General features: G+C 43.3%; 1 protein-coding gene across 2 annotated transcripts in view; it reads right to left on the reverse strand.

Annotated features, from left to right (window-relative positions):
• Positions 1 to 19,753, reverse strand: part of kcnt2a (potassium channel, subfamily T, member 2a) — a 1,051,023-nt gene that overhangs the window by 621,376 nt on the left and 409,894 nt on the right. For both annotated transcript variants that reach the window (XM_063063856.1, XM_063063854.1), the window contains 3 exons: positions 7,589 to 7,663; positions 2,108 to 2,191; positions 1,564 to 1,658 (listed from right to left, as the gene is read on the reverse strand). In XM_063063856.1, coding sequence (XP_062919926.1) covers positions 1,564 to 1,658; positions 2,108 to 2,191; positions 7,589 to 7,663 — 254 coding nt within the window. The remainder of the gene's footprint in view (positions 1 to 1,563; positions 1,659 to 2,107; positions 2,192 to 7,588; positions 7,664 to 19,753) is intronic.

Here is a 19,753-nt window from a genome sequence, read left to right on the forward strand (position 1 = left end):
AGAAAACCAGACAATGTGTTTTACTTCTTTCAACCCAACCTAAATGAATTTTGTAATGGGTCTACCATTATTTTGCTTAGTTATATTTTCCTTTCCAATTTTCCTGCCATGTTTTTTTTAAGGTTTAATATAATAGGTGCATCTGAAATCATGGCTAATCTCCCTTAAAGTGAACGGCACAGTGCAGCCGCCAATCCTATTCCAAGGAATAGGTTGGTTGAGACACAGCTAGACTGTGAAATTTTATCATTTACTTCATTCCAGATTTTTATTCCCTGTTTTCAACTAAATTCCTACTTTTGCCAAAAATGTGTCTGTTTACCAATTTCCTACATTTTAAAGTAATCTTCCATGAAGCCTTATCAGTTGCTCTCTATGCATCAATGGACATAGAATTCAGGGATTCTCTTCAACTACTTTGCCAAAAACATTTGCAGTTCATTTAAACATTTGCTCCATTCCAAGAGAAAATGTTTTCTTTTTCTTTGGAATTACTCATTACCTAATCCACATAATGCAGTTTGCAATCTCCATAATTCTAACATTATCGTTCCATGAACTGAAAATTTTCTCTTCCTGTTCTATTTAATAAGCTGGACTTGGTTAAGTATTAAATCATTATGGATCCCATTGTGCATTTTCAAAACTCGTATGAAATTGATTCATCTCTGTTCAAAATTCAGAACACATTCAATTTTTACACCTGATTGATTTTATATTGTATCTTAGTAAATGATTTTAGAAAATTTTTGACTAATATACATTTAATTTGGTCTTCCGTGAACTTTGATCTAATTTTGTAAATATGTCAATTTATTGCAGTCGAAAAGCAAATCAAGGTATTGACAAAATGCCCTGGTCTACATACATGAAAAGTTTAAGAGGTGGGAATTCAATTGTTGTTTGCCTGCAATACGTATGCATATACAACAACAATTGCAAATGTGCTCTATTTCAATCAGGGTACAAAGTGCAACCATGACCTTTTATTCATAATCGGTGCACAAAGTCAAACATATGTTTCTGTCTCTATTAAAATGAACAAAGATTGCTCCAAGCATGGATAAAGATTCAGGAAAGTTGAGACTAAGCAACACACATCAGGTTAATACATTTTGAATTAATGATAATGAGAGTTAGAAACTAAACAAGCAGGAACTGACTTGAAAACTAAGACACATCTTTGATGACGTAGAAGGGATTTGTATTCAAATACAGCATGTAAGTTAATTCTTGAAGCTTTACATTTTCAAAATCCAAGCTCATAAAATCCAAAGCTACTAAAGCAGCATTGCAAAATAGTGTCACTATTCCTATAAACTATGGCATTCTTGTTCCACTGTTAAGACAATTAATTGCAGAAAGTGTAGTCATAAGTAGAAACAGTATTCATAATATAGACTAAGAAAAATTATATCACACACATTATTGAAAGAGAATTATTTATCAAGTTCAAGTAGGTGAATTGAATATTTTTGGCTTTAATTATGTTTTTTTAAAATGTAGAAAAACATGTTTAAATCACATAACAATCTCTTTCTGGACCAATTCAGAATTGCTTACCAAGTAAAAATGAGGCACAATAAAGTTGATATAAGAATTAGAACCTGGTTAAACATTGCTGACTGGGTTCGTTGGATTGCTCTGTGGAGATCATTCTAAATGAATACAAACATTTAAGAACAATCAAAATAAAAGCCAATAATCTATTTTAATCTGAATATGCAAAAAACACACAACTTATCTTTCAAAAATGAAAAGGATGTTTTGTTTCATTCTTTTTATTTTTGAAAGACAACTTGTGTGTGTTGATGACATATTGAGGCTTACTACTTGCAATAACTTTCCAAAAACAAGATGAGGTACGAACAACATGGGTGTATTTATCAACAGATTTCATGAGTTACTTACAATTACTTACTGAAATAGCCAAAGTTTTCTTAAATTAGAAAATTCTTCAATTGTGAGATACTTATTGTTAGTAACCTACAGATTTCTGAATTCTTGTGATTGGATTAAATTAAGATGTTTCATGCAATTTTTGTGTTTCAAGACTCACTGAGGAACTTAAAAGCTATTTCCTTCCCTTGAAATTTGTCATACTCACAATCATATTCTCCAGGGCATACTTGGCTAACCAGCAGTTCAGAAACACTGGGATGAATAAATTTCTTAAAGGCGACCAAAATATCTGAAAAGGAATCATTTATTTGAATGTAATTTCAGAGAAATTTGAAATAAAATATTTTAAAAATATCATAATATAAACACAAAAGATTAAGAAGATGGTGGAAATCCAAAGCAACACACACACACACACACACACACACACACAAAATGCTGGAAATCTGTAGATCCATCAGCATCAATGGAGAGGAATAAACAGTTGACATTTCAGACCAGAGTCCTTGCATCAGGACTGGAAAGGAAGGGGTAAGAAGCCAGAATAAGAAGATGGAGGCAGGATAAGGAGTACAAGCTGGCAGATGATGGTTGAAGCCAAGTGAGTGCATTGGTGGGGGAAAGGGAATGAAGTGAGAAGCTAGGAAGTGATAGATGGAAAAGTAAAGGGCTGACGAAGGAATCTGGTAGGAGAGGAGAGTGGACAGTGGGAGAAAGGGAAGGAGGAGGGGCACCAGAGGGAGGTGATAGCCAGGTAATGTTAAGGGAAAGCGTTAGAGAGAAGCCAGAATAGAGAATGGAAAAAGTGAGAAAGGGGGTGGGGGAGGAATTACCAGAAGTTAGAGAAATCGGTTTGCATGCCATCAGGTTGAAGGATGCCCAGATGGAATATGAGGTGTTGCTCCTTGAACCTGAAAGGGACCTCATCATGGTAGAGAGGCGGCCATGGACTGAAATATTGGAATGGAAATTAGCAAAAGAATTAAAATGTGGGGCCATTGGGAAATCCTATCTGTAGCTGTGGACAAAGTGAAGGTCCTTGATAAAGATGTCCCAACCCAATCTACGTCAGGTTTCACTGAGACCACTCCAGGAGCAGTGGATATAGTAGCTGATCCAAACAGACTTGCTGGTGAATTGTTGCCTCACCTGGGAAGACTGTTCGAGGCCCTGAGTAATGGTGATGGACTAAATGAAGAGATAAATGCCAGGAGGAAGATCAGTGGGGAGGGATGAATGGATAAAGGAGCAATGGATAGATTGAAATCTGTGGAAAGCAGAGAGCAGGAGAGGGAAAGATGTGTTTAGTGGTAGGATCCGTTGAAGATGGGATTAGCTACGGAGAATGATGTGCTAGATGCAGAGACTCGTGCGGTGGTATGCAAGGACAAGGGGAACCCCATCCCTGTCATGGCCGTGGGGAGGTGGGGGTGAGGGTGAATATGCAGGAAACCCCATTTTTTGAAGAAGGAGGGACTAGAAGTCTCAAGCTGAAAACAAATGCACTGAAGACTGGGAACTGAAAAAAAGGAAATTGCATTTTTACAAGTGACAGGGTACGTAGAGGTATAGTCAAGATAGCTGTGAGAGTCAGTAGGCGTATAAAAGGTATTAGGAGACAGAGAGAGATCGAGGAACAGGAGAGAGGTGTCAGAGTTGGACCAAGTAAATCTGAGGACGGGGTGGAAATTGGCGGCAAAGTTAATGAAATGGACAAACTCAGCATGGGTTCAGGAAGCAGCACCATTGCAGTCAGTCATCAATGTAGCACAGAAAGAGTTAGGGAGCATTACCAGAGTAGATTTGGAACATAGAATGTTCCACATAATCAACGAAAAGGCACGGATAGTTGGGGCCTATGGCTACCTCTCAAGTCTGGAGAAAGGGGAGGAGACAAAAGAGAAATTGTTGAGAGTGAGGACCAGTTCTGCCAGACAGAGGAGGTGGTGGAGAAAAGGAACTGGTTAGGTCTGTTGTTTAGAAAGAAGTAAAGAACTTTAGGGCCTTCCTGATGTGGGAATAGAAGTGTCTTGGGACTGGAGATCAATAGTGAAAATGAGGCGAACAGGACCAGTGAACTGAAAATAGTTGAAGAGATACAGAGCACATGACATGTCATGGATGTAAATAGGAAGAGTCTGAAGCTAGTGGAATAGATAATGTAATTACTTACACTCAAGTAATTTCAATACATTGTTACTGTGGGATATTGCTACACAAAAATTCTCACAAATGTAAGGCTTCACTTCAAATGTAAAATGTATTTGGACATTCCAAAGATCAGACAAATAAATCTGTTTTCATTTTCATATTTCCAGAGAAGCAGATACATAAAGTGCTGAAAATAAAGGATATAAATCTTTTTGACTTTAATGTTAATTAAAATAGATGTTTTTCTCCTCATCTGAAGATTGTTATATTCGAGTACAATATCAGTTTAGGTTTGCAAAATACCAGATTATTTTTGAAATAACTATCTGTTTTTATTAATAGGGAAATCTCCTCCATCTTTCTCATCTGTACCCTACTCTAGAAGGGTAGCACGTTAGCAGATGACTGGTGCAGCCTTGGTGGATCTGAATTTAGACTATGACATGGTCAGGCCCACAGAAATGACAAAAGATTATTCTGTTTCTAAAGATTACATCTATTATGAAAAATAAACTATGAGTGACTGCATGACCACTTTGCAACTAAATTGGACTGACACCCGTTCAGTACTTTACAACCTAGATGAAAGATCTGCCATGGAAAGGGTCAGGCAGTTTTGCATGTATAGAATAGTGTGCACTTTGGAAGGTGAACTTGAAGGCAGAATACAAGGTTAATGACAGGATTCTTACAATGTGTGTTCCAAGTCCAGTTATCCCTCAAAGTTGTTGCACAAGTTGATGGGGAGGGCTGAGGGTTAAGAAGGCATATGGTAGTTCAAGGTCTGCAAGATAATGTTACTGCTCTATAAAATTCTGCTTAGACCACACTTGGAATATTGTGTTCATTTCTAATCACCTCATTAAAATGAAGGATTTGGAAGCTTTAGAGAAGGTGCAGAGGAGTATTACCAGAATTCTACCTAGAAGAGTGAAAATGTCTTATATGGAAAGGTTGAGCAAGATAGTGTTTTTCTCCTTGAGGTGAAGGAGGATATGTTTTTAACACCAAAATAAATGTGATTCCTAATATTTAAAAAAAATTACAAGAATAAACCATGCAATACCTTTTCATTCTTACAATCATAGTTAATGCATTAAATAGTGCTCTATTATATTCTAATATAATATAGGATACTTGCCACTCTTGTGATACACAACTACAATAATTGAGGGGTTTCTTTACCCAACCTGGCACCTCTTGGAGTGAAGGAGTTGACTTGATAGAGATGTATACCATAAGATGATAAGAGCATAGAGTGGACAGTCAGCATCTTTTTTTTCAAGGGTCAATGGTTAATTGAATGGAAGCAAGTTCAGGGGAGATCGTTCTTTTTTAAATAGAGAATGATAAATGCCTGGAATGCACTGCCAGTTGCAGTGGTTTAGGCTAATACATTTAAGGATCCTACGACCATTGGGATCCTACCAGCAAATACGTCTTTATTCCTCACCTCCAATGAGAACCCCAAACAGTCCTCCCAGCCTGAATCTGTCAGGGTTGTCTACTGTACCTGGTGTTCCCGATGCGGCCTCCTCTACGTTGATGAAACCAGCCGTAGATTGGGGACCACTTTGTCGAGCACCTATGGTCCATTCACAAAAAGCAGGATTTCCTGGTGACCAACCATTTCAATTCCAAACCCTATTCCCATTTTGACATGTTAATCCATGGCCTCCTCTACTGCACGATGAGGCAACACTCAGGTAGGAGGAGCAACACCTCACTCCATCTGGATAGCCTCCTACCTTATGGCATGAACGTCGATTTCTCTAACTTCTGGTGACTTTTCCTCTTCACCTTCCTCCTTCTTGAATCCCCTACTCTGGCCCCACCTCTGACCTCTTCTTGTCACTTGATGCCCCTCCTCCTTCCCTTTGTCCCATGGTTGGCTCTCCTCTATCAAATTCCTTCTTATCCAACATTTTAACATTTCTACCCATTACTTCTCAGCTTCTTACTTCATCCCCCTACCCTACCCACCTATTTTCATCTATCATCTTCTGGCTTGTATTCCTTGCCCTTCCCCCACCTTCTTATTCTGGCTTCTTCCCCTTTCCAGTCCTGATGAAGGTTCTGGGCACAAAACATTGACTGTTTATTCATTTCCCTAGATGCTGCCTGACCTGCTGACTTCTTCAACCATTTTGTGCGTGTTGCTCTGGATTTCCTGCATCTGAAGAATCTCTTGTGTTTATGATATATTTAAGAGACTCTTAGATAAGCACATGGATGAAAGAAAAATGTAGGGTTATGGCCCATGTAGGAGGAAGGGGCTAAATTAATCATGGAGTAGGTTTATGTAGGTCGGCACAACTTCTGGGTCAAAAGGTCCATACTGTGCTGTACTGTTCTATGCTCTATTTTCATTCTAGTTTGTACATTGACTTGCAAAGATCACTTAAGAGTAGCCAGTAAGATGAAGCCAAAAGATTCTACTGATCTGGAGAATAATAAACATAAATTGGAGAACACTTATATTAATGCTGTAGATGTCAGTAATATCTCTTGAATACCAAGTACAATCCTCTGACTACATCATTCAGTATGGTCCCCCCATAAAAACTGCACAAGGTACTCATGAGACCTAATATATTGAATATGTTTGATTCCCTTATTTTAGGAAAGATATATCAACAGAAGCAATTCAAAGAAGGGTTTATAGGATGCACAAGTATGGAGAGGTAGCCTTACGAGGAAAGGCTGAATAGAGTTCATCTCTCCTAACTAGAGTTCAGAAGAATGAGTGCCAATCTTATTTAAGGTACAATTGATATCAAGAGGCTTGATGGGGGTAAATGCTGGGAGGTTGATTTTTCTCATAGAAGAATTTCAGATCAGAAGGCATAATTGCAGAATAAAGGGGTGCTTATTTAAGACTGAGACGAGAAATATTTTTTCTCCCAAAGGTGAGTCTTACCCCTTTTATTTTACATTACTTCTTTACTAAACTAATATAATTAAAGTATGGTGTAAGTACCAGTTGAGCTTAATAAGGTACAGAAAGCTGTAGTATAATTTTGTTGTCACATTTAAGTGCATTGATAATATCAATATTTTAATTAAATTTATTGACAGTTTTATGCAGCTGAAAGTAAATCTGAATTCTGCTTAGCAAACACAGGACATATATTTCATAATGAAAACAAAAAGAACACTTGTCACCTTATTTTGCATTGACTTACAATCATTGTGTGCAAATTCAATGGATATTTGAAGCCTACCCAGTACTAACTTGCTTAATTCTTGAATTAGAGGGAGAACACAACAAGACATGCAATGCAGGTTTAATTAAATCTCTGTGAAATGCTGTAAAATACATCTTTGAGCAGTCAAATGTGACCTTTATACAATTTTTCAGTAATAAGCAGCAAAGCTTTTATATAAAACTATCAAAATGCATATTGTTGAAAAACAGCCCCATTGAAAGTCATAAGCAATCTGTTCAATACGTTCCTCACACCTGAATGATTTTGTTTCAATAATTCCTGCCAGCTAGGCCCAACTTAATATTTGATGTCAGAGATATACTTACTGTGATGATAAAGGGCACAGTGTTGATCATCTCCAGGATGAAGGGTATTCGTAGAATTTGTTCCCAAATGTTCCCCTTTCAGAAGAAAACAACCACAGATCAAAGGTCAGTGACTTCAATTTCTCCAGTACAAAAATCAAAAAACTACAAAATATAAATATGCATTAATATCCAAAGCCGCTCAATATGAAAGAGCAGTTGACCTGCTTAAGTCTATAACCCTGTTATGAAGTTGCTGACAGAAGTCCATGTTTACCTTCATTCCTGATGTGTTTAGCACATTGGAATGAGACAGCATAGAAGAACCCCATTTGTTATAATGTGTCCCAGAACACTTTCTTTTCAGGCCTGTAATGATGCTTTCTTTAAAGCGTTTACCAGGTAATTGCATTTCAATCTGCATTTCAATCTGCATTTCAAGAAGTGTTTTTCAACTCATCACTTGTACGTAATAAAAGTTGTATATTTTGCAGATTATCTCAAATCTGCAACTACAGCATAACACTACTGGTAAAAAAGATTTCCATTACATCTATTCACGATTGACACACACATTTATAAAATCTCAGGTTTCTGAAGGGAGGGATTTTTCTTCGGGTCCATTCTTATAAATCTCTTTTGCATCTTTTCTTAGGTGACATTAATTAAATATTTGCTCTTCACATCTGGCCTCAAGTAATGCCCAGCCCAGCTGCGTAATAGAATTCAACAGACTGCAAATCAAACATTAACAGTTATTAGTCACACCAGGTCAAAGACTAAAAGAAGTTTTGATGAAAGGTTTTTGACTTGAAGAGTTCACCATTGTTCTTTCCACAAAGGCTGCCTGACCTACCAAGTTCTTCCAGCACCATCTGCTTTTATTTTTAAACAGAAAATGTATCTTGTCTTCTCATCTTGTCCACAGGTGTGAAATCTTCACAGTGATGAAATGGTCTCACACTTCATCCACTAAATCCAAACTGGCACTGGATTGGAGAGTTCAAAAAGTAGTCTCCCCAATTTGTGGGAAGGAGGTATAGAAGACTGAAGTCCCACAGCACTAGTTTCGAGGCAAGCTACTTCTTTTCAACCATTTGGTTCTTGAACCAACCAGCAATACCAGAACCACTAAAGTTAAGCAACACAATGACCAGTTTACACTAAAATGGACCTTAATTTTATTTTAATTGCGTCCATCATTCTGCTCCACTCTCATAAGAATCATTACAGAAAATCTTTCTGACCAAATGCAATAAGCATATACAACAGTTCATCTTTGTGTGACAGGAGAACACACATCATGGCACACTAGTCTCTGTTTTATTAGTTCACACATTATTATTGCACCGTATTACACATTATTGCACATTCGTAAATTATTATTGTGTACATTATTTTGCACTTTATTATTAGTTAATATTATTATTATTATACTTATTATTATTTATTATTATTGCTAAGTGTGCTTTTAAATGTTGCTGCTGGAACGAAATAATTTCCCCACTCAGGATCAATAAAGTACTTATTATTATGATTATTGCAAAAGTTGTATACAACGTTTGTAATGTTTTCTTTCTGAATGCTGCTTAAATGGTACTATGTGCCTATGAAGCTGCCATGGGTATGCACAAGTAAATACATGTACTTGTGCATACAGCAATAAACACGTGTTTGACTTTGACTTTAAAATCCAGGGTGGTGCAGCTCAGCCAGCAGGTTCAAGGCTTCTACATTCCCATACAAGTCTCAAAATTGCCAGCCCTTACAAGGGTAAATACCAGCAGTTCCCTGCAAGACTCCCAGCAAAACCCATTAAATTCAATCTACTACATCTTAATAACAGGAAATTCCCATGATGGAATTGGGAATTGCTTCACAGTTCTGTTGACTTAAGCAGCTGGTTAGGTCAAGTATTTCAAGAAAAGTCTGTTCAATTCAGTAAGGACATTATTCTAGAAATTACTGGGGTTATCAACAATGTGCCATTATGAATGTTCTTGAAACACTAATCCATATTAAAACAATTGCATATATCTAAATTGATTACCTTGCTAATTATTACAAACAACTTCATTTTATAACATTTCTAAAAGCTAACTTACAGCATCAGCTTTAGACACAGAGCAACAATATCTGAATGCAACATTTCTTCATACTCTGTTCATACACTGACACCAATGACTGTACCTCATAAATGTATCCCAGACAGCAGCCTTAATCAGGTTTTATCAATGCACAATAAACTATCCCATCCAGGTGTGTCGCAGACAACAGGAATTCTGCAGATGCTGGAAATTCAAGCAACATACATCAAAGTTGCTGGTGAACGCAGCAGGCCAGGCAGCATCTATAGGAAGAGGCGCAGTCGACGTTTCAGGCCGAGACCCTTCGTCAGGACGTCAGGTGTGTCGCAGCTTGGTATGATAACTGCTGTGTGTAATGAACCAGATTTGATCAGAGAGCTTGAGGTAAAGGAACCCTGAGGAGTCAGTGATTATGATGTGATAGAATTCATCCCTCCAGTTTGAGAGGGAGCAGCTGAAATCAGATGCACTAGTGGAGTAAAGGGTTCTACAGAGGCATGAGAGAGAAGCTGGCCAAAGTTGATGCTACGGGGACACTAGCAGGGATGACAGCAGAATAGTAATGGCTAGAGCTTCTGGGAGCAATTCAGAAGGTGTAGATCAATTCATCACAAAAAAAGAGGTACTCTAAAGGGAGGGTGATGAAACTGTGAAAGCTGACAATAGAAGTCAAAGGCAGCATTAAAGCAAAAGAGAGGACATACAATATAGCAAAACATAGTGGGAAGTTAGAGAAATGGGAAGCTTCTAAAAACCAAGAGAAGGCAAGTATGAGAGAAAAGATGAAATATGAAGTTAAGCTAGCCAATAATATAAAAGAAGATACCAATATGTTTTCAGATATACAGTATAAAGAATAAAAGAGAAGCAAGAGTAGATATCAGATCACTGGAAATGACACTGGAGAGGTAGCAATGGGGGACAAAGAAATTGCTCACAAACTCAATATGTATTTTGCATCAGTCTTTCCGATGGAAAACACCAACAATGACAGAAATTCAAGTGTGTCAGGGGGCTGATGTGAGTGTAGGTACTATAATTAAGGAGAAGGTGCTTGGGAATCTGAAAGGTCTGAAGGCAGATAATTCTTCTGGACCAGATGTACTACACCCCAGGGTTCTGATAGATGTCGCTTCAGATATTCTGGAGGCATTAGTAGAGATCTTTCAAAAATCGCTAGATTCTAGAATGGTTTTAGAGGACTGGAACTTTGCAAATGTCACTGCACTCTTTAAGAAGGGAGGCCAGTTAGTCTGACTCAGTGATTGGCAAGGAGTTAGAGCCCATTATTAAGTAAGAAGATTCAGGTTAAGCAACACACATCAAAGTTGCTGGTGAACGCAGCAGGCCAGGCAGCATCTCTAGGAAGAGGTACAGTTGACATTTCAGGCTGAGACCCTTCGTCAGGACTAACTGAAGGAAGAGTTAGTAAGAGATTTGAAAGTGGGAGGGGGAGGGGGAGATCCAAAATGATAGGAGAAGACAGGAGGGGGAGGGATAGAGCCAAGAGCTGGACAGGTGATTGGCAAAGGGGATATGAGAGGATCATGGGACAGGAGGCCCAGGGAGAAAGACAAGGGGGGGTGGGGAACCAGAGGATGGGCAAGGGGTATAGTCAGAGGGACAGAGGGAGAAAACGGAGAGTGAGGGAAAGAATGTGTGTATAAAAGTAAATAACAGATGGGGTACGAGGGGGAGATGGGGCATTAGCGGAAGTTAGAGAAGTCGATGTTCATGCCATCAGGTTGGAGGCTACCCAGATGGAATATAAGGTGTTGTTCCTCCAACCTGAGTGTGGCTTCATCTTTACAGTAGAGGAGGCCGTGGATAGACATGTCAGAATGGGAATGGGATGTGGAATTAAAATGTGTGGCCACTGGGAGATCCTGCTTTCTCTGGCGGACAGAGCGTAGGTGTTCAGCAAAGCGGTCTCCCAGTCTGCGTCGGGTCTCGCCAATATATAGAAGGCCACATCGAGAGCACCGGACGCAGTATATCACCCCAGTCGACTCACAGGTGAAGTGTCGCCTCACCTGGAAGGACTGTCTGGGGCCCTGAATGGTGGTAAGGGAGGAAGTGTAAGGGCATGTGTAGCACTTGCTCTGTTTACAAGGATAAGTGCCAGGAGGGAGATCAATGGGGAGGGATGGGGGGGAGACGAATGGACAAGGGAGTCGCGTAGGGAGTGATCCCTGCGGAAAGCAGAGAGAGGGGGGAGGGAAAGATGTGCTTAGTGGTGGGATACCGTTGGAGGTGGCGGAAGTTACTGAGAATAATATGTTGGACTCGGAGGCTGGTGGGGTGGTAGGTGAGGACCAGGGGAACCCTATTCTTAGTGGGGTGGCGGGAGGATGGAGTGAGAGCAGATGTACGTGAAATGGCGGAGATGCGTTTGAGAGCAGAGTTGATAGTGGAGGAAGGGAAGCCCTTTCTTTAAAAAAAGAGGACATCTCCCTTGACCTGGAATGAAAAGCCTCATCCTGAGAGCAGATGCGGCGGAGACGGAGGAATTGCGAGAAGGGGATGGCATTTTTGCAAGAAACAGGGTGAGAAAAGGAATAGTCCAGATACCTGTGAGAGTCAGTAGGCTTATAGTAGACATCAGTGGATAAGCTGTCTCCAGAGACAGAGACAGAAAGATCAAGAAAGGGGAGGGAGGTGTCGGAAATGGACCAGGTAAACTTGAGGGCAGGGTGAAAGTTGGAGGCAAAGTCAACGAGCTCAGCATGCGTGCAGGAAGCAGCGCCAATGCAGTCGTCGATGTAAATGCCGCCACCTCCAACGGGATCCCACCACTAAGCTCCTCTTTCCCTCACCCTCCCTCTGCTTTCTGCAGTGATCGCTCCCTACGCGACTCTCTTGTCCATTCGTCCCCCCCATCCCTCCCCACTGATCTCCCTCCTGGCACTTATCCTTGTAAGCGGAACAAGTGCTACACATGCCCTTACACTTCCTCCCTTACCACCATTCAGAGCCCCAGACAGTCCTTCCAGGTGAGGTGACACTTCACCTGTGAGTCGACTGGGGTGATTTACTGCGTCCGGTGCTCTCGATGTGGCCTTCTATATATTAGCGAGACCTGACGCAGACTGGGAGACCGCTTTGCTGAACACCTACGCTCTGTCCGCTAGAGAAAGCAGGATCTTCCAGTGGCCACTCATTTTAATTCCACATCCCATTCCCCATTCTGACATGTCTATCCACGGCCTCCTCTACTGTAAAGATGAAGCCACACTCAGGTTGAGGAACAACACCTTATATTCCGTCTGGGTAGCCTCCAATCTGATGGCATGATCATCGACTTCTCTAACTTCCGCTAATGCCCCACCTCCCCCTCGTACCCCATCCATTATTTATTTATATACACACATTCTTTCTCTCACTCTCCTTTTTCTCCCTCTGTCCCTCTGACTATACCCTTTGCCCATCCTCTGGGTTCCCCCCCCCCTTTGTCTTTCTCCCTAGGCCTCCTGTCCCATGATCCTCTCATATCCCTTTTGCCAATCACCTGTCCAGCTCTTGGCTCCATCCCTCCCCCTCCTGTCTTCTCCTATCATTTTGGATCTCCCCCTCCCCCTCCCACTTTCAAATCTCTTACTAACTCTTCCTTCAGTTAGTCCTGACGAAGGATCTCGGCCTGAAACGTCGTCTGTACCTCTTCCTAGAGATGCTGCCTGGCCTGCTGCGTTCACCAGCAACTTTGATGTGTGTTGCTTGAATTTCCAGCATCTGCAGAATTCCAGTTGTTTGCGAGATTCAGGTTAAGGTTACTTGGAGGTATGTGACAAAGTAGGCCAAAGTCAGTATGGCTTCCTTCAGGGAAAATATTGCCAGACAAATCTGTTGGAATTCTTTGAGGAAATAACAGGATGGCTAAGTAAAGGAGAGTCAGTGAATGTTATGTAGTTGGATTTTCATAAGTCATTTGACAAGGTGTTGCACATGAGGCCGCAAAACAAGACAAGGATCCATGGTATTAGAGGAACTATACTACCATGGATAGGAGATTGGCTGAGAGGCAGGGACCTCCTCCCTCCCTCACTACCATTCAGGACAAACAGTCCTTCCAGGTGTGGCAACACTTCACCTTTGAGTCTGATGGGGTCATATACTATATCTAGTGCTCCCGGTGTGCCCTCCTATATATAGATGGGTCCCGGGTAGAAAGGGAGAACGCTTCGCCGAGCACCTATGCTCCATCCGCCTGAAAAAGCGGTATCACCTAGTGGCCATTCATTTTAATTCCACTTCCCATTCACAATCCAATATGTCCATCCATGGTCTTCTCTACTGTCACAATGAGGCCACACTCAGGTTGGGGGGACAACACCTTACATTGTCATAAGCAGGTGGCTGGGAACGGACCCAAGTGCAAGACACAGACACCGAAGTACTAGGGACAGGACTAGGATACAGGGTGAGGGCAAGGACATGGACACGAAAACCAGGAACCTGGAACAGGACTGGACAACAGAGCTAGGAGCCCGGGCTTGAACTCTGAGCCAGAGACTGGGCAAGGACCAAGTACCTGGGTCTTGCCTCTGGCTTGGACCCCAGAACTAGGCAAGGACGGGGCTTGGCTGGCAGGCTGGACGAGGCTGGAGTCTTAGAGACTTGAGGCGAGGCTTGGCAGGAGGCAGGAGGCTGGAGTCTTCAGGCTTGAGGCTAGGCAGGAGGCTGGAGTCTTCAGGCTTGAGGCTAGGCAGGAGGCTGGAGTCTTCAGGATTGAGGCTAGGCAGGAGGCTGGTTTCCATGGGCATGGTGCAGTTCCCCTGGGCAGAGCATAGTTCTCCATCTGACGGAGGCAAGGGACAGGAAGGGACCAAACCAACCGCAGGTAACGGCAAGACGGCCTGACTTACTCGATGGAGGCTAGGGACAGGAAGGGACAGAAACAACCACAGGGTAATGGCAAGACGGCCTGACTTACCCGGCGGAGGCAAGGGACAGGAAGGAAGCTCGGTACGAGGCGGCTCCAGGACAAGACAGCAAGACAAGGCAAGGCTTCAGGCAATGCAAGGCAAGACAGAACTACAGGCGAGGCAAGAATTACCGGCAAGACAAGGCAGGGCTTCAGGCCAGGAAACAGAAGGCAGGGGAAGGGGTAGAAGGAGTAAGGACAAGAAAAATCCAGCCCCACGCCCCAGTCTCTGAAGGTATTTATGCAGCCAGCCCCAACGAGCATCAGCTGCCTCAATTAGAGCTCAACAAGAACAGAAACAGGGTAGACAGGAAACCCTGGAGCAAGGGTCGATGGACCGGACCGTGAACTGGAATATGGACCTCACGGACCGGACCATAACAGTACCCCAATACCCCACCTCCCCCCACCCCCCCCACGGGAGCCTCCTGGTGACCAAACAGGGTATCCAGACTATGGACAACCCGGGCGGGTGGGAGGGTATTTAAACAGAAAGGAACCCCAGGTGGCAAGAGGAAAATGACAGTGCCTGTGTTGCTGGGTCCATGGTTGGCTGGATTGTTATTTTATAAGGAGGTGGCTGGGAATGGACCCATGCAAGACACAGACACTGAAGTACCAGGGACAGGACTGGGATACAGGGTGAGGGCAAGGACATGGACACAAAAACTGGGAACCCGGGACAGGACTGGACAAGAGAGCTAGGAGCCCGGGATTGGACTCCGAGCCAGAGACTGGACAAGGACCCAATACCTGGGTCTTGCCTCTGGCTCAGACCCCAGAACAAGGCAAGGATGAGGCTTGGTTGGCAGGCAGGACGAGGCTGGAGTCTTAGAGATTTGAGGCGAGGCTTGGCAGGAGGCGGGAGACTTGAGGCAAGAATTGGCAGGAGGCAGGGGATGAGGCGAGGCTTCAGGCTTAGGGCTAGAGATTCAAGGTGAGGCTTGGCAGGAGGCAGGACAGAGCTGGAGTCTTCAGGCTTGAGGCTAGGCAGGAGGCACGAGTCTTCAGGCTTGAGGCTAGGCAGGAGGCACGAGTCTTCAGGCTTGAGGCTAGGCAGGAGGCACGAGTCTTCAGGCTTGAGGCTAGGCAGGAGGCTGGATTCTTCAGGCTTTAGACTAGGCAGGAGGCTGGAATCTTCAGGCTGGAGGCTAGGCAGGATGCCACCCCTTCACCATTTCCATCCCCCTTTCGTCTCCCTCTGGTGCTCCTCCCACCTTTTCCTTCTTCAATGGCCTTCTGTCTCCTCTTATTAGGTTCCCCCTTCTCCAGCCCTATATCTCTTTCATCAATCAACTTCGCAGCACTTTACCTCACCCCTCCCCTTCCCGGTTTCACCTGTCACATTGTGCTTCTCCTCTCCTCGCCCAACTGTTTAATTCTACTCCTCATCTTTTTCCTCCAGTCCTACCAAAGGGTCTCAGCCCAAAATGTCCGTCCACTGTACTCTTTTCCATAGATGCTGCCTGACCTGCTGAGTTCCTCCATCATTTTCTATGTGTTACCAACAGTCATATGCAGCTTAAGAAATATTAGCATATAAGATAACATTAAGCATACTCACAAAACAATATATATAACATAGCCCAAGTCCCTGAGCCCATGGATGTTGACGGCATGAATAAGCCTGCAGCAGTCTGCAGAAGAATGTAATCCAGTTTGTCTTCCACAGAGTGCCACACCGTCTCCAGTATCACCTCTCCTGGGTGGCTGCAACAGGCAACACCACGGTACGAGGCCCAGCCCATGCTGTGACGAGGTCACGCAGCTCCCCCACCATCAATCCCACCATTAACTCAGTGAACTGGACTTGCTGCATAACACATTATAAATGTCCAACAGGGTCCTGCATCACAAGAAAAATGACTAAGACTACCATTTGTTGTTAGACTGCATATCACCCTCATGCATCCAGCTCCAACGCCTCTATGTTGCAGGCAGCAATGTGGTCCGCACCAAGTCCAGCTCCTCTGCCAATGGACAACTCGCTGATGGGATAGACCTACAGTGCTTGAAGTTGTTAATATCTGTCAATGTCTTGCAATTGTAAAAAAGACAATTACAAAAGACAATAACACCTTTGGGTGTCCTCATATAGGCCAGTGCATTCGAGCACAAGATTTGGATGATGGAATTGATGGCTTTGTAGCCAAGTTTGAAGGTGATACAAAGATAGGTGGAGGGGCAGATAGTATTGAGGAAGCAGGGAGTCTGCAGAAGGATTTCAATAGACTAGAAGAATGAGCAAAAAAGTGGTAGATGTTATGCAGTGTAGGGAAGTGCCTGACCATGCACTTTGGTAGATGGAAAAAGGTGTAAAATATGCAAGTCCTTGTGCAGGATTCCCTAAAGTTAACTTGCAGGGAAAGTCAATCTTAAGAAAGGTAAATGGAATATTAGCATTCATTTCAAGAGGTCTATAATATAAAAGCAAGAATGTAATTTAGAGGCTTTATAAGGAATTAGTCAGAACATATTTCGAGTATTATAAAGCAATTTTGGCCCCCTTATCTAAGAAAGGATGTGCTGGCACTGGAGGTTGTCCAGAGGAGATTCAGGAGCATGTACAATGAGTTCATGTATAAGGAGTGTTTGATGGTTCTGGGCCTGGAGTTTAGAAGAATTAGGGTGATCTCATTGAAACCTATCGAATATTGAAAGGCCTATCTAGAGAGGTAGAGAGGACATAGATAATGCAAACACGAGGAATTCTGCAGATGCTGGAAATTTAAGCAACATGCATCAAAGTTGCCGGTGAACGTAGCAGGCCAGGCAGTATCTCTAGGAAGAGGTACAGTCGACGTTTCAGGCCGAAACCCTTCGTCAGGACTAACTGAAGGAAGAGCTAGTAAGAGATTTGAAAGTGGGAGGGGGAGGGGGAGAAGCTCTCCACTTCTTTTTGGATTCCAGACTTAATCAGTTCCCCTCTACCACCACTCTGCTCCATCTAGCGGAATTAGTCCTTACTCTTAATAATTTCTCCCTTGGCTCCTCCCACTTCCTCCAAACTAAAGGTGTAGCAATGGGCACCCATATGGGTCCTAGCTATGCCTGCCTTTTTGTTGGCTTGTGGAACAACCTATATTCCAAACCTATTCTGGTATCTGTCTCCCACTTTTCCTTTGCTACATTGATGACTGCATTGGAGCTGCTTCCTGCATGCATGCTGAGCTCGTTGACTTCATTATCTTTGCCTCCAACTTTCACCCTGCCCTCAAGTTTACCTGGTCCATTTCCGACACCTCCCTCCCCTTTCTAGATCTTTCTCTCTCTATCTCTGGAGACAGCTTATCTACTGATGTCTACTATAAGCCTACTGACTCTCACAGCTATCTGGACTATTCCTCGTCCCACCCTGTCTCTTGCAAAAATGCCATCCCCTTCTCGCAATTCCTCTGTCTCCGCCGCATCTGCTCTCAGGACGAGGCTTTTCATTCCAGGATGAGGGAGATGCCCTCCTTTTTTAAAGAAAGGGGCCTCCCTTCCTCCACCATCAACTCTGCTCTCAAACGCATCTCCCCCATTTTACGCATATCTGCTCTCACTCCATCCTCCCGTCACCCCACTAGGAATAGGGTTCCCCCGGTCCTCACCTACCACCCCACCAGCCTCCGGGTCCAACATATTATTCTCCGTAACTTCCGCCACCTCCAACTGGATCCCACCACTAAGCACATCTTTCCCTCCCCACTCTCTCTGCTTTCTGCAGGGATGGCTCCCTACACGACTCCCTTGTCCATTCGCTCCCCCCCCCCATCCCTCCCCACTGATCTCCCTCCTGGCACTTATCCTTGTAAGCGGAACAAGTGCTACACATGCCCTTACACTTCCTCCTTTACCACCATTCAGGGCCCCAGACAGTCCTTCCAGGTGAGGCGACACTTCACCTGTGAGTCGGCTGGGGTGATATACTGCGTCCGGTGCTCTCGATGTGGCCTTCTATATATTGGCGAGACCCGACGCAGACTGGGGAGACCGCTTTGCTGAACACCTACGCTCTGTCCGCCAGAGAAAGCAGGATCTCCCAGTGGCCACACATTTTAATTCCACATCCCATTCCCATTCTGACATGTCTATCCACGGCCTCCTCTACTGTAAAGATGAAGCCACACTCAGGTTGGAGGAACAACACCTTATATTCCGTCTGGGTAGCCTCCAACCTGATGGCATGAACATCGACTTCTCTAACTTCCACTAATGCCCCACCTCCCCTTCATACCCCATCCATTATTTATTTATATACACACATTCTTTCTCTCTCTCTTCTTTTTCTCCCTCTGTCCCTCTGACTATACCCCTTGCCCATCCTCTGGATTTCCCCCCCCTCCCCCTTTTCCTTCTCCCTGGGCCTCCTGTCCCATGATCCTCTCATATCCCTTTTCCCAATCACCTGTCCAGCTCTTGGCTCCATCCCTCCCCCTCCTGTCTTCTCCTATCATTTTGGATCTCCCCCTCCCCCTCCCACTTTCAAATCTCTTACTAGCTCTTCCTTCAGTTAGTCCCGATGAAGGGTCTCGGCCCCAAATGTCGACTGTACCTCTTCCTAGAGATGCTGCCTGGCCTGCTGCGTTCACCAGCAACTTTGATGTGTGTTGCGTGAGGACATAGATAAGATGTTTCTTATAGTGAGGGTGTCGAGGATGAGAGGAAACAACCTCAGCATAGAAGTACGTTCCGTTAAAAAGAGGCGAGCAAGAATGTCTTTAACAAGATGGTGATGATTCTGTGAAATTCATTGTCACAGATTGATGCAAAGGCCAAATGATTGTGTATATTTAAAGCAGAAGCTGAAAGGCTCTTGGTTGGTAAGGGTGTCAAAAGTTATGAAAAGAAGGCAAGAGAATAGTTTTGCAAGGGATAATAAATCAGCATGTTGGAATGGCAGAGCAGACCCAATGGGCCTAATGGCCTGATTCTACTCCTATATCTTATGATCACATAAGAAGGCACTCTTGACCTCACAATCCACCTTGTTATCACCTTGCACCATACTGTCCGTCTGCACTCTCTCTATAACTGTAACATCTTATTCTGCATTCTTTTATTGTTTTTCCTTGTATGATATCAAAACATGGAAACAATGATTTGATCTACAGTGGTGCCAGAAAGTTGGTGAACCCTGTAGAATCTTCTTTATTTCTGCATAAATATGACCTAAAATGTGATCAGATCCCCACA

Source organism: Mobula hypostoma, chromosome 12 (assembly GCF_963921235.1).
Source record: "Mobula hypostoma chromosome 12, sMobHyp1.1, whole genome shotgun sequence".
Classification (NCBI taxonomy): Eukaryota; Metazoa; Chordata; class Chondrichthyes; order Myliobatiformes; family Myliobatidae; genus Mobula; species Mobula hypostoma.